At 44.2% G+C, this 13655-nt stretch overlaps 1 protein-coding gene across 1 annotated transcript in view; it reads right to left on the bottom strand.

The window, feature by feature from the left end:
* WWC1 (WW and C2 domain containing 1) overlaps window positions 1-3012 on the bottom strand; it is a 139906-nt gene extending 136894 nt beyond the window's left edge. Inside the window, exon 1 of the mRNA XM_077825047.1 lies at window positions 2894-3012. Coding sequence (XP_077681173.1) covers window positions 2894-3012 — 119 coding nt within the window. The remainder of the gene's footprint in view (window positions 1-2893) is intronic.
* Window positions 3013-13655: the final 10643 nt, after the last annotated feature.

Here is a 13655-nt window from a genome sequence, read left to right as displayed (position 1 = left end):
CTCTGAAACCTAAAAAAACAATGAGTTTCATTAAGTCAGAGAATCCTGAAATTCATCCAAGAAGAAAGTGTGACATTTTATACACGTAGATCACTATTGCATTTAGAAATTTTAACATAGTATTTGAGGCACAGTTCCCTTCTTCAGTTGCAGTAAACATACAAGTAATTAAAATTTGTTAACATTCTCTGTCTCCCCTCACCCTATATCTCCTCCTAAAGTATAATTGACAATTTCAGTGACTTTTCCATAGTTTAGCAAGAAAACTGAATTGATCATATGCTGCTAATTTTAACTGTAAAATTTTAAAAAGAGGCTTACTTTTCAAACTTAAGTCTGTAATTGGTATGGTGCATGCATAGCAGGTGCTTTTAATACCTTGAGTGTAATTTATAATAATAAGCAACACAAGAATAGTGCATACATCAGAGCAAAGAGGGTCAAGAAGGAAGCTGAAGAGTAATACACCTCTACCCTGATATAACATGACCCGATACAACATGAATTCGGATATAACGCAGTAAAGCAGCGCTGCGGGCAGGCAGGGCTGCGCACTCCGGTGGATCAAAGCAAATTCGATATAACGCGGTTTCACCTATAACGCTGTAAGATTTTTTGGCTCCCAAGAACAGCATTATATCGGGGTAGAGGTGTACAAGGAGACAAACAAATGAAAAGAAAAGCACTGTGGGAGATGAATGACTCCATGAATAATCTATGGGAATGCAGGTCATGATATTTGTTTTAAAGAGATGGGCCAAAACCTAGAATGTGCTATAGTATAGCACTAGTATAATATAATATAGTAATATCACCACTGATCTTAGATCGTTAGTCCCTGCCCTATAGTCACTATGTTTTTGTAGAGTACATCACAATTAGATACCAATCCCGACTGGATTCTTTGGATGTTACCACAATGCAAATAGAAAGAGTGACCTCAATATGTTTTATAACAACAATAGCTTGCATGTCAGATCTGCAAGAGCACTGAAGTAACAAAGGGGACAAGACACTTATCTGAAAAGTATGAAATTGGAAACAAAAGCCAGAACAAGGACCCTTCCCTCAAATATTTGTAATACCACTTAGAAATCCCAATCAAGGATCAGAACCCCATTGTGCTAGGCACTGTACATCATGTAACAAAGATAGTCCCTGCCACAGAAAATTTACAGTCTAGGTTTGAGGGATTGATGGAAGGCTGAGGAAAATGAAAAACAGTTCAGCTGACCACTTTCCCTACCAATGCCGGACAGAAATGATTTCTAGACATCATGACAGAGGCAGGTTGTAAATAGATTTTAAAAAAAGAGAGCAAGAATAAGGTGGTGGCTTTATGTATTTTAAATTAGTTCGAAGGGTAGACATATAAGAGTACTATTACTAGCACACCAAAACAGATCTTTGACAACTCTTCAAGCAATGGGTGCTTTTGGAGCTGGGCAAAAGGTTGACTATAGTATACAGGACAATTAGAAGGTCATGACATCAGCCAAGGGATGTCTCTCACTTTCATTAACACTCTAATGGTTACCAAGTAGCTGTTACACTGCCACTTAGCTCTCCACTGTTTAACACACTTAAACAAAAGGCTAAAGTCAACTCCGAGTGTCAGCAGTGCAAAAATAATAAAGGCAATCAGTCAGGTTGCACCTGTCTAACTAGGGAAGAATGTGGCCCAAAATTGCAGAATGTTAATAGTTTGACAAATTTAAAGCAACCAGGACATTCCAAGGTAAACTCCCCAAGTCACACTTTATATAGTCAGATATTATCATGGTGTATTTAAGGATCAAAACTTTAAAAAGTCACTTTTTATAATTAGAGGGCAAAAAGAACATTATAAGCAGGGCTCTTAGTAGCCAAAGTTACAGGAGTGGAAATCCCCTCTTCCATCAAAGACTATAATCATCTCAATGGAGTCAAACTGCAGGCTTGGGATGGGGTGGTCTTCCTTTAAGTTGAGGGGCAGCATGAAAACATTTGAAACAGTAAAGGCCCTCTTTCCGGGATCCATATGACTGAGTAATGTAAGATGTTGATATTATTCAATTAAACCTCAGCTGTGTGTATTAGCCTTTCCTCAGCAGAGGTGGCAACACACACACCTATGAATCTAAAGTCCCCATACCACACATTGAAGGAGGTACAGAGAATTTAGTCCTAACCATTTTAATTTGTATGAGAAAAGCATTTAGAAGTGCCAGTCAGGATCAATACATAAATATGGTTGATCAATGCATTTATTCATCAACCAAAACCAAATCACTTGTTTACTAAAACCTTATCCAGGAGTAGCAGATTAGCACCAGAAAATATGGTCTGGTATATTCATTCCCCCCCCCCCCCACAATGTGAAAGCTATTATGAGTCAAGCTGCAACCTAGCAGTGCTCTGACAAAACATTGTGGGGATCAAGCAAAATTCAAGCTAGCTACATCACTTTCTCCAGCCCCTTTTTGCTGGTCCCCTAACACTGAGCTTTTGCCGGTATATCCTACGGTGGTGCGAGCTCCCTCCCCATAGAAAGAGAAGTGGTTTGGGGGGGTAAATCAAAGTAATCCAAGCCATATAAACGTGCACCCCGTGCTGGGTGCTCTACAAATCTTGGTAATAAAGCCTCTTTGGTCTGCGCCATTGGCAACTGAAGCAACACACGCTGAGCAAACACAGCTATCTCCTGGGCCAGCTGTCGGGGAAGTCCAGTGAGTCCCAGTTAGGTCTCAAGAAGGTCCCCCGTTAGCATCAGGCTCTTTGTTTGTGCTCCTGCACTGCCTCTTCCCTCCGGCCCAAGGGCAGGCGGTGGCTGGGTGAACAGACACCTCTCTCCCTGCACCTGCCTGGCTTCCCTGAAAGGCAGCGAGGGCGTCAAACCGGTCCGGCCTCATACCTGTCTCTCGGGTCGATCCAGCTGGTGGTTTTGTTGATGTGGTCGATATAATACACTTTCCCATCGAAGTCCCGGGCTTCTTCCCAGCCCTCTGGCAAAGGTAGCTCCTTCCTTGGCATCTTCTCCAGGCCGGGTTGAACTGCCCCATAAAGAGCTCAGCCCCTGGTCCTCGCAAGAGCAGAAGGAGCGGGTGGGGGGAAGAGAGCGGGTGGGGTGGGCGAGGATCCCCGTCCCTTGCCAGGCCCAGAGGTCCGCGGGCAGCACCGATCCGCCCAGCCGCTGCAAGGAGGAACCGGCGGGAGTCACATCCTCCGCTCCGGGGGCCAACGGGCGATGCAAGGCGGTGCCGGGCGGTCCCAGGTGCCCGGCGCTGGGGCAGGGCGGTGCTAGGTGCCCGGCGCTGGGGCAGGGGGCAGGGCGGTGCCAGGCGATCACCGGCACAGGCTCCCCAGAGCTGTCCAGCGCCCCGAGGCGGCGGCTCCCCTCAAGCCTCCATTTTCCGCTCGGCTCCTGCAGCCCGGCGAGCGCCCAGGGCCTGGGGGTGGCTCCTCTCCTCCCGCTCCCGGCCCAGCCTGGCACCGGCACCTCCGCCGGCGGAGCTGCTCCGTGAAGGGGCCCCGCGCCCTGCCGCTGCCCGCCCGGGTTCGATGCGGCCCGGCCCCGGGGAGCGCGGGGCTCGCCTCACGCTTCCAGGTGCTACTGTAATGCAGGTAAAAGCGCTGCCCCCGCGGAGCTGCCGCCGCTGCTACTGTAAACAGGGTGCACCGGAGGCAGGCGCCTCCCCCTGCCCAGGGCACGGGGGTGGGCACAGCACAGCGCCTCCCTCTGCCCAGGCGGAGAGGCGCTGGGGGCTGGGCACAGAGCAGCACCGGCCGTGGGCGCTCAGCACCCCTCCCCCGGGCAGCGGCTGGGGGCCCTCAGCCGCACCTCCCCTCTGCCCAGGAGCATGGTGGGGTGGGCCCCAAGGCATCTACTCCCCCAGGCAGCGATGGGCTGGGGCGTTTCAAGCTAGCCTTGCCCCTCGGCAGATTGGGCTAGTGCTTAGAACCGGGAACTGCGCGGCAGGATTCCCGCCCTGCCTCCCTCCCCGTCTGTGTCGCCTTGGCTCTCTCTGCCTGAGCTTTCCCACTTGTAAAATACTGACGCCCTCCCCGTGTGCTCTGGTTAACGTGGTTGTGAGCTGGAGCATAGCCCTTACCCCAGTGAGTTTACAATCGAAATCCTTCCATTCCAATCCAGAAAGTCACAGCTGATCACAAGAGGAATACATCACCTGGGGCTGGCATTTTTAGTAGTGGTTTCCTCCCACCCCCCACACACTCCGCTCCCTTTTTTCAGAAATAAAGCGTTGGATGGTAGATTAAAGCTGGTAGATTTAGTCAGTGTGTTCAGAGGAGAGCTTAAAGGAGAAACTAGGGCCCAGATCCATAAAAGCATTTAGTCGGGTAAGGCCCAGTTTTGGCTCCACAAAACCTGCACTGAACCCCTTAGGTACCAAAACTCACCTGGCACCTACAGTTTTAAAAGTAAAAGTTCCCTAGGCACCTGTGTTGCAGACTCTGGACATGCACACTGCTCTCTCTCTCTCTCTCTCTCTAGGCATCCAGATGCCTATCTCCTGCCTACATCCCAGAGCCATTCATAAACCAGGAAAGGTAGGGTTCAGCCACTTCAATTGCGTGCAGGGCCTGATCCAGTTCACAAGCTCAGAGGCCACTTACTGAATTGGGTCCATTCAAAATCAAGGGCGGGAGAGAGGAAGAGACGAACATGTGGGTACCCACCTTTAACTTTTAGCCCAGTGGTTACAGCACTTGCCAGGGAGGTGGAAGACAGGTTCAATTCCCCCTCTCTGCCAGAGGGGAGAAGGATTCAAAACTGGGGTCTCACATCCTAGGCAATTGCTCTAAGCACGGGGCTAAAGGGGTGGCACCACCATCTCTCCTCCCATTTTGTGTGGATCGAGGCAGAGGCTCACTCATTTGCTCAAGCAGCAGAGTAGGCACCTAAACCACCTGATTCTGGGCAGGAGGTTCCTGGTTGTGGGTTGATAAGCAGAGATAAGTCTTGGCTGCAGGGGGTGGTGCTTAGGTGTCTAGATCTATGACAGGGGTGGGGCTAAGTACAACACCTCCCCCCCCCGCCCCCATTAGCATCTCCCACTGGCTAGCTTAGGCAGTTCCCCACCTAACATACTGGCTTTTAGGGATCACATTCCTATTTGCCTTTCTCTCCTCATGCATTGTATAGGTGCCTAGCTCATATTGTAGTTCTGTTCCTGTGATTTTTTTTTCTTAGTGCCTAAAGTTTAGGAGCTGTGATGTTCACCATTGCAATGCCTATGTCCCTTTGTGGATCCCACCCCCCCACACCTAGTGCACTAAGAGAGAAAAATAATGCTAGGCACAATGAGCAGTATATGGAAGACAGCACAAAGCTGAACACACACTGTAGTGGCCTAAGTTTCTTGGGATGCTGAAAGCATCCTGATGTGTCTGCTAGAGATTACGTATACTTTTTGGCTAGTAGCCATTTTAAGGTAAAATACCATTTATTAATCCTTTCAGTTTTATACCAATTGAGTATATCAAAACACTTCATTTATTAAACTCACACCATCACCCATGCAAGGTAGAACCGAGGATGAGAGCACTTAGGCTGTTTTCTCTATGGTCATTAAAATCAGTGTCAGGAATGAAACCCATTCTCCCATTTGTGTTTCACCACTAGAGAGGTTTCCTTTGATTTATACATCCCTTTTCATCCCAGCGTGTTCTGTGAACTATACACCCACTTCTGTTAGAGAAGGCTGCCACCTTCATATTACTAGGAGACACGTTTAGGCAAGACTATCAGGACAAATCTCTGCTCTGATGAAAAGCCCCCTGGTATATTTCATGCTAACAGAATCTCAGTGACTGACATGTATACACGCAGGAACCCACGAAAGCTTATGCTCTAATAAATTTGTTAGTCTCTAAGGTGCCACAAGTACTCCTTTTCTTTTTACTGAAGAGTTTGCCCTTGGACAGATAAAGAGCAACTCTGAGTGGTCTGAAAGAGCCTAGGTATTTTATACCTGATATATCAGTCAGCCACAGAATGCAAGACTCTAATTGTCTCATATGTGCTATATACAGGCCCAGTTCATTCTCTTCTTCTGATTATGCCTTCAGGAAAAGACATTTTGGGGAGGAAATTTCAATGATAATCTCTCCATGTAGAAAGTTTCTCTCCCCCCGACCCCCTTCCCCATAGAAAATATGTTCTAGGGCCTAACTCCAAACCTAGCAGACCCCAAGGGGGTCTGCAGGAGCTCAGGATGGTACATGAAGCAAGCTGTACCTCTCACCTACTACAGCTATTGAGCATATTAGCCAAATATCCACTAACACTTCATTGGCATTCACAAAGCCTTCAACAGAGTCCCTCACAAGGGTGGATAGGTGGTGTTCTGTCATGAATGAGAAACTGGTTAACAGAAAACAACAACAAATGGGAAATTTTCAATATGGCAGATGTTAATTGTGAGGTTCCCCAGCTTGTGTGAGGACTAGTATTAGTTACCTGAAAAAGGCAGTGAGGTGGCAAAATTTGTCAAGGACACAGAAGAATAGGTTAGTCTAGAATAGGGCTGTCAAGCAATTAAAAAAATTAATCGACGTTAAACAATAATAATACCATTTATTTAAATATTTATGGATGTTTTCTACATTTTCAAATATATTGATTTCAATTACAACACAGAAGACATGCATAGTGCTCACTTTATATTTATTTTTATTACAACTATTCTCACTGTAAAAATCAAAATAGTATTTTTGTATTCACCTAATACAAGTACTGTAGTGCAATCTCTTTATGATGAAAGTTGAACTTACAAATGTAGAATTATGTACCAAAAAAACTGCATTCAAAAATAAAACAATGTAAAACTTTAGAGCCTACAAGTCCACTCAGTCCTACTTCAGCCGATCGCTCAGACAAACAAGTTTGTTCGCAATTTGCAGAAGATAATACGGCCAGCTTCTTGTTTACAATGTCACCTAAAAGTGAGAACAGGCGTTCGCATGGCACGTGTCATGCACTGGATCACAGAAACCCGCTTGGGGCTTCCAACTGATGTGACAAGACTACTTCTGCCCCTGCTTTCCCTGCCAGCTTGGAACTCCAGCACCCTGTCTAGTCTAGTCCAGTACAGTAATAAAAGTGAATACAGACAAAAATCTCACCCTCAGAGATGTTTCAGTAAGTTTCTTTCACAGACTGGACACCTTCCTAGTCTGGGCATAATCCTTTCCCCGGTACAGCCCTTGTTCCAGCTCAGGTGGTAGCTAAGGTATTTCTCATGATGGCTGCCTCCTTTGTTCTGTTCCACCCACTTATATATCTTTTGCATAAGGCCGGAATCCTTTGTCCCTCTGGGTTCCCACCCCTCTTCTGAATGGAAAAGCACCAGGTTAAAGATGGATTCCAGTTCAGGTGACATCCATCACATGTCACTGTAAGACTTCATTACCCACTTTCCAGCCCACAGGTATACAGGAAGACTTACAAGTAAAACAGAGCCATCTACAGAATAATTGTCCTGGTTAATGGGAGCCATTAAGATTCCAAACCACCATTAATGGCCCACACTTTGCATAACTACAATAGGACCTCAGAGTTATATTTCATATTTCTAATTTCAGATACAAGAGTGATACATTTATACAAATAGGATGACTACACTCCGTAGAAAGAAAAGGAGTACTTGTGGCACCTTAGAGACTAACCAATTTATTTGAGCATAAGCTTTCATGAGCTACAGCTCACTTCATTGGATGCAGTGAGCTGTAGCTCATGAAAGCTTATACTCAAATAAATTGGTTAGTCTCTAAGGTGCCACAAGTACTCCTTTTCTTTTTGCGAATACAGACTAACACGGCTGCTACTCTGATACACTCAGTAGATTATAAGCTTTGTAATGATACCTTTACAAGAGACCTTTTATATGAAGCATATTCCAGTTACATTATATTAACTCATTAGCATATTTTAATAAAATCATATAGAGTGCAACGTCACAGCACAGTTGTAGCCGGCCTCACAAGGTATTTATGTGACAGATGCACTAAAGATTCATATGTCCCTTCACGATTCAACCACCCTGATGACAGATTCTGCTTGATAACGATCCAAAGCAGAGCAGACCGATGCATGTTCATTTTCATCATCCGAGTCAGATGCCACCCGCAGAAGGTTGATTTTCTTTTTTTGATGGTTCGGGTCCTGTAGTTTCCGCATCTGAGCGTTGCTCTTTTAAGATTTCTGAAAGCATGTGCCCACCTCATCCCTCTCAGATTTTGGACGGCACTTCAGATTCTTAAACCATGGGTCAAGTGCTGTAGCTATTTTTAGAAATCTCACATTGCTACCTTTTTGTGTGTTTTGTCAAACCTGCAGTGAAAGTGTTCTTAAAACGAGCATGTGCTGGGTCATCATCTGAGACTGCTAGAACATGAAATATTTATGGCAGAATGCAGGTAAAACAGAGCAGCAGACGTACAATTCTCCCCCAAGGAGTTCAGTCACAAATTTAATTAACACATTATTTTTTAACAAGCATCATCAGCATGGAAGCATGTCCTCTGGAATGGTGGCTGAAGCATGACGGGGCATTTGGATGTTTAGTATATCTGGCAGAAAAATGCCGTACAGATGCCTGTTTTCATTTTCAGATGGCATTGTAAATAAGAAGCAGGCAGCAGTATCGCCTGTAAATGTAAACAAACTTGTTTGTCTTAGTGATTGGCTGCAAAAAAAGTAGGACTGAGTGAACTAGTAGGCTCTAAAGTTTTGCTTTGTTTTGTTTTAGAGTGAAGTTATGTAACAAAACAAAAAAAATCTACATTTGTAAGTTACACTTTCATGATAAAGAGATTGCACTACAGTACTTGCATGAGGTGAACTGAAAAATACCATTTCTTTTATCATTTTTACAGTGCAAATATTTGTAATCAGAAATAATAATACAAAGTGAGCACTGTACACTTTATATTCTGTGTTGTAATAGAAATCAATATAGTTGAAAATGTAGAAAAACATCCAAAATATTTAATAAATTTTAATTGGCATTCTATGTTTAACACTGCGATTAGTTTTTTAATCACAATTAATTTTTTGAATTAATCGTGTGAGTTAACTGCGATTAATCATCAACCCTAGTCTAGAATAAAGACAGGTATTGCAGAGTGACCTAACAAAGCTAATTGAATGGACATCACAATGGCAAGTCATATCCATGATTAATAGTTTCATGGTAAGGAAAAGCTTGAACTACTTTCACACTTTGCTGGGTTCCAAAGTAACAACCACTCATGGAGAAGCTAGTGGTCAAGAAGCAAACAACCATCAGGAGTCTTAAGGTATGAGAGGAAAAAAATAGTGCATTTACTTCAGAACAGGTCATCTTACCTCAAAAAGGATGATAGTATAAGTAGAGACAAATTCAGGGACAGGCATTAGGAGTATTACAGATGCAGGAAAGTTTCTGTACAAACTAACAAAATATCAGAACTGCTTGGTTTTGAAGGAAAACTGAGGGGATATGATAAGATCTACAAGGGATATCAACAGGTTCTGTGCCTGGTTTTATCAGCCTTCTCATGAATATGAAACACCCCTGCAGAAAAAGAGAAGCCTTTTTGGAAGAGAATAATTTATTTTAAAAGGACTAAACCATATAGTAAACTCCTTTCATAAAATCTTCAGCTCATGAAACTACCTCTTGAAAAAGTAATGCTCAGAGCAGAAATTAAACCACAAACAAATTACATACATCTTGAACGCCTACTGGTCACAAAGTGTGGTGATAGCACACATATACATGTCTTTGTCTTCTCCTTCCTTTTCCTCTGTAGAGCAGCAACCACCTTTTACCAGGCTTGCCTGTTTATATAGGCTCCCCTTGATTGGCTGCAGCTGTCTTGAGCTGCTGAGGGGAAACATCCTCTGGGTCCTACCTATCCCCCCACCTCCTCTTTCTTTGGTGAGGCAAAACTGGGGCATGGGGAAACATTAACCAGGAGAGACCCTTTTGGGCTCTTGAAAGGTTCATATTACCCATAACAGACGGTAAATAAGGCACTCATTTCTTTCTCTGATAACAGAAAAACAAGGGGACATTCAATGAAATTGAAAGACAACAAATTTTAAAACTGATGAAAGGAAATACTTTTTTTTAAAAAAAAAAATATACACAGTTTGAGTAACCTGCAGAACTCATTGACACTGGATATCACTGAGGCCAAGGGTTTAGTAGATTTTTTTTAAAAGGTATCCTGTTTGTAGATAATGAGAGCATCACCATTAATTAAAAATTAATTTTAAAGGGAATAGAAAGACATAGCTCCAGGGCATAAACCAGCCACTGACTAAAGTCAGTTAGGATGAAGCTTCCATTATAATCCATAATTGGATATTCCATAATTGTTCACTGTGGAGTTTCTTGCAGCTTCCTGTGAAGCATCTACGACGGGCTACTGTCAGAAACAGGATATTAGATTGGATGGTCCTCTGACTTGATCCAGAATAGGAATGCTTGTGTCCCTACGCTAAAACTACTGTTGACTTGACTGGGAACAGGTCAGTCCATTAGCGAATAATCAAACCAGTTTACAGAAGTGTAGTCCACTAGACAGGAACTTGGAGTGAGAGTCAGGAGACATGGGCTTTGTTCTGCATTCTGCCACTGATTTGTTATGGGCAAATGCCTCAGTTAATCATTTTTATATTGGGTATAATGGTACTTCTCTCTCTTTCTAAAGCACTTTGAGGTCTACAGATGAAACGTGCTATAAGAGAGCTAGGTAATATTATAGCGGAAAAAGATCAGCAGCAATTAAAATTTTAAAATTACATAGAAGGATGAGGAAAAAAGAGAAAGAACAAGGAGAACAGTGAGCTCAGAATACAGGTGTATTCAGACAGTATAGTCTTCTCTTGTAATGCACACTATGTTTAAGTTGTATTTATGCCTTCGATGTATTGTTTTAAACAGGATTTTTTTTTTAATATCTAGGAAAATATTTCCAGGCATGTTCAACTTCAGGTGAAAGCCGTTTATTATTCCATTGTTTTCTTTCGCTCCTTTTTTTTTTTTTTAAACTCCTAAGACTATCTGCTCATTATAACATATGCATGTACATAAGCAGGAATTTATTGCATGGTAACTCATCCCCTTTTACTACTCTTACTCACAACAAAGGAATTCAGTGTTATCAAAATCTGTTTGAATTATGAAGTAATAAACAAACAGGTGACTATTGCCACACAAGCAAACAAAAGGAAGAGATGATTCATAGGTAAGTTCTTTACATATGTAAAAGGAAGTGTTGTATGTAGAACAGAGCAGAGAACAAGGCGTTCAGAACTCTTAAGTTCTGTTCCTGGCTCCCTGTCTCAGTGCTATCCACTGCCATTCCATCTATTATTGTTGTATTTTCAAAGCACCAAGGAACCCAATTGTGCTAGGCTTGTAGCTTTGTATAGTCCATTTTGACAGACTATTGGATAGCAGCAGTCATTTTAATGCTATGATCTCTCTAAATATAATAAACAGTGAGTTGCTGCCCAAAGCCTGGTGTATGTTTCCTATTTATTTAAGAATCTACTTATGTTCCAACCTAAACACTTAATCAAGTCGCTGCAGTTGTGCTTACACTGGGATGTAATTAACATGGTGGTGAAAACACCAGAAGCCACCTGTCCTGGAGGGTGCATACCCCACATTGCAGTGGGGAGACAAGAGGCAGGCAGGCAGGCAAGGCCAGGGAAGGGAAGGGCCATGGAACCTGTGTTACATGCCAAGTATGGCATGGAATCTTTCACTTGATCCCAGGAAGGCAGCTATTTAAACAGGAACCAGCCCTCGAGAAGTGGCTTTTCAGAGGGAAAAGAAAATGGGCTTTGATTACTGCTAGTCTGGCGTGGAGCCTGCTGGAGCTAGGAGAACCTTAGGAGTGGGTTGGGGTTTTTTTGGATCCTTAAGACTCCTTTAAGTGGGGAAATTGACCAGACTAGGTATTCTGAAATAGCTCCCCAAGCGGATGATATTCTGGAATAAAATGATTTCATTCCAGAATTACTCTGATTGGGAAGTGCACTAATTATTCTGGCATAAAGTTACTTTTGTTCTGGAATAGAGTGCCCACATGGAGCAACAAGTGACTGAACACTTTCCAAAAAGGCCTGCTGATACCACTGCTTAATTCTTTATTTGTTTTCTTTGTTGTAAAGAGTGAAAGGAGCTTGACAGGGTTTGCTGTAGAGACCTAGGAGCCTTGGACTTTTGCCCTCAGAAGTAGGCCAAAGCCTGGGACTTAATTTTTGGGCTTTCCATTCCCACCGCCAGATAACCTGACACAATATCCCATGGATGCCACTGGTATTAAAAGAGAATTTCAGTTTTGCCAGTCTCAAATAATGAGTTGGTAGGGCTGCCCCAAAACTGCAATGTTTTTTAAAAAAACTTTGTTCTCTGTACCTGTTTTCTCAGTCTGGAGCCTTTCAGTTGCATGTTTTCATCTTTTTAAACCTCAGCAACCATGAGAACTAGAAATTTTTAATAAAAGTTGAGGTTCTGCAACTTTTGCAAAATTCTCTACTGCTGAGGAAACTCTAGCGTCTGACTGTATTGCTTATCTTTAAAATGGGGATTTTAATCAGGACGGTGGGAGTTGTGAGAAGTAATTACAAAATGCTTTGAGATCCCACTGTGGAAAGCTAATATACAGTGTTAAATGTTTCAAAGCAATTGGTAAAACACAGTTAGGGGGTGGAAGGAATGCAAAAGTAAACACTAAACAGATGCTTGACTTATTGTGCCTGTTCATCACAGACAAATCAATGAAGGATTTTGAAAATGAAGGGAAATTAATTCAACCTGCTTCCGTAGTAGATTCATGGTGTTTATTTTTGGATAGATTTAAAATTGTGCATTTAAAATAAGCAGTGGGCATGCTGTTTTTCATGAGAAGAATTAGTAATATATAGGGTTGCCAACTTTCTACTTGCACAAAACTAAACACCCTTGCCCCACACCGTGCCCTGCCTCTCCTCCAAGGCCCTGACCCTGACCCTTCGCTGAGGCCCCGCCCCCTTTCCTCTCCATTCCTCCTCCCCCCATCACTCGCTTTCCCACCCTCACTCATTTTCACCAGGCTGGCTCAGGGGGTTGGGGCGTGTGGGGGGTATGGGCTCTGGGCTGAGGGTGCAGGTTCCAGGGTGAGGCCAGAAATGAGGGGTTCAGGGTGTGGGTGGGGGCTCTGGGCTGAGGCAGGGGGTTGGGATGCGGGAAGCTGAAGGCTCTGGCTGGGGGTTTGGGCTCTGGGGTGGGGCTGGGCTCAGGGATTTGGGGTGTAGGAGGGTGTTCCAGGCTGGGATTGATGGGTTTGGAGGGCAGGAGGGGGATCAGGGCTGGGGCAGGAGTGTGGGAGGGGGTGATGGGTGCAGGCTTCAGGCAGCGCTTACCTCAGGCAGCTCCCAGAAGCAGCAGTAGCAGCAGCATGTTCCCCCTTCGACTCCTCTGTAGAGGCACAGACAGGTGGCTCTGTGTACTGCCCTGTCTGCAGCACCTCCCCCGCAGCTCCCATTGTCTGTGGTTCCTGGCCAATGGGAGCTGTGGGGGCAGCGCCTGTGGACAGGGCAGCACTCAGAGCCACCTGGCTGCGCTTCCGTGTAGCAGCCGGAGGGGAGAAATGCCGCTGCTTCTGGGAGCTAC

The sequence above is a fragment of the Eretmochelys imbricata genome, chromosome 8 (genome assembly GCF_965152235.1).
Source record: "Eretmochelys imbricata isolate rEreImb1 chromosome 8, rEreImb1.hap1, whole genome shotgun sequence".
NCBI classification, from domain to species: Eukaryota; Metazoa; Chordata; order Testudines; family Cheloniidae; genus Eretmochelys; species Eretmochelys imbricata.
This window is presented reverse-complemented; position numbering and strand designations above follow the sequence as displayed.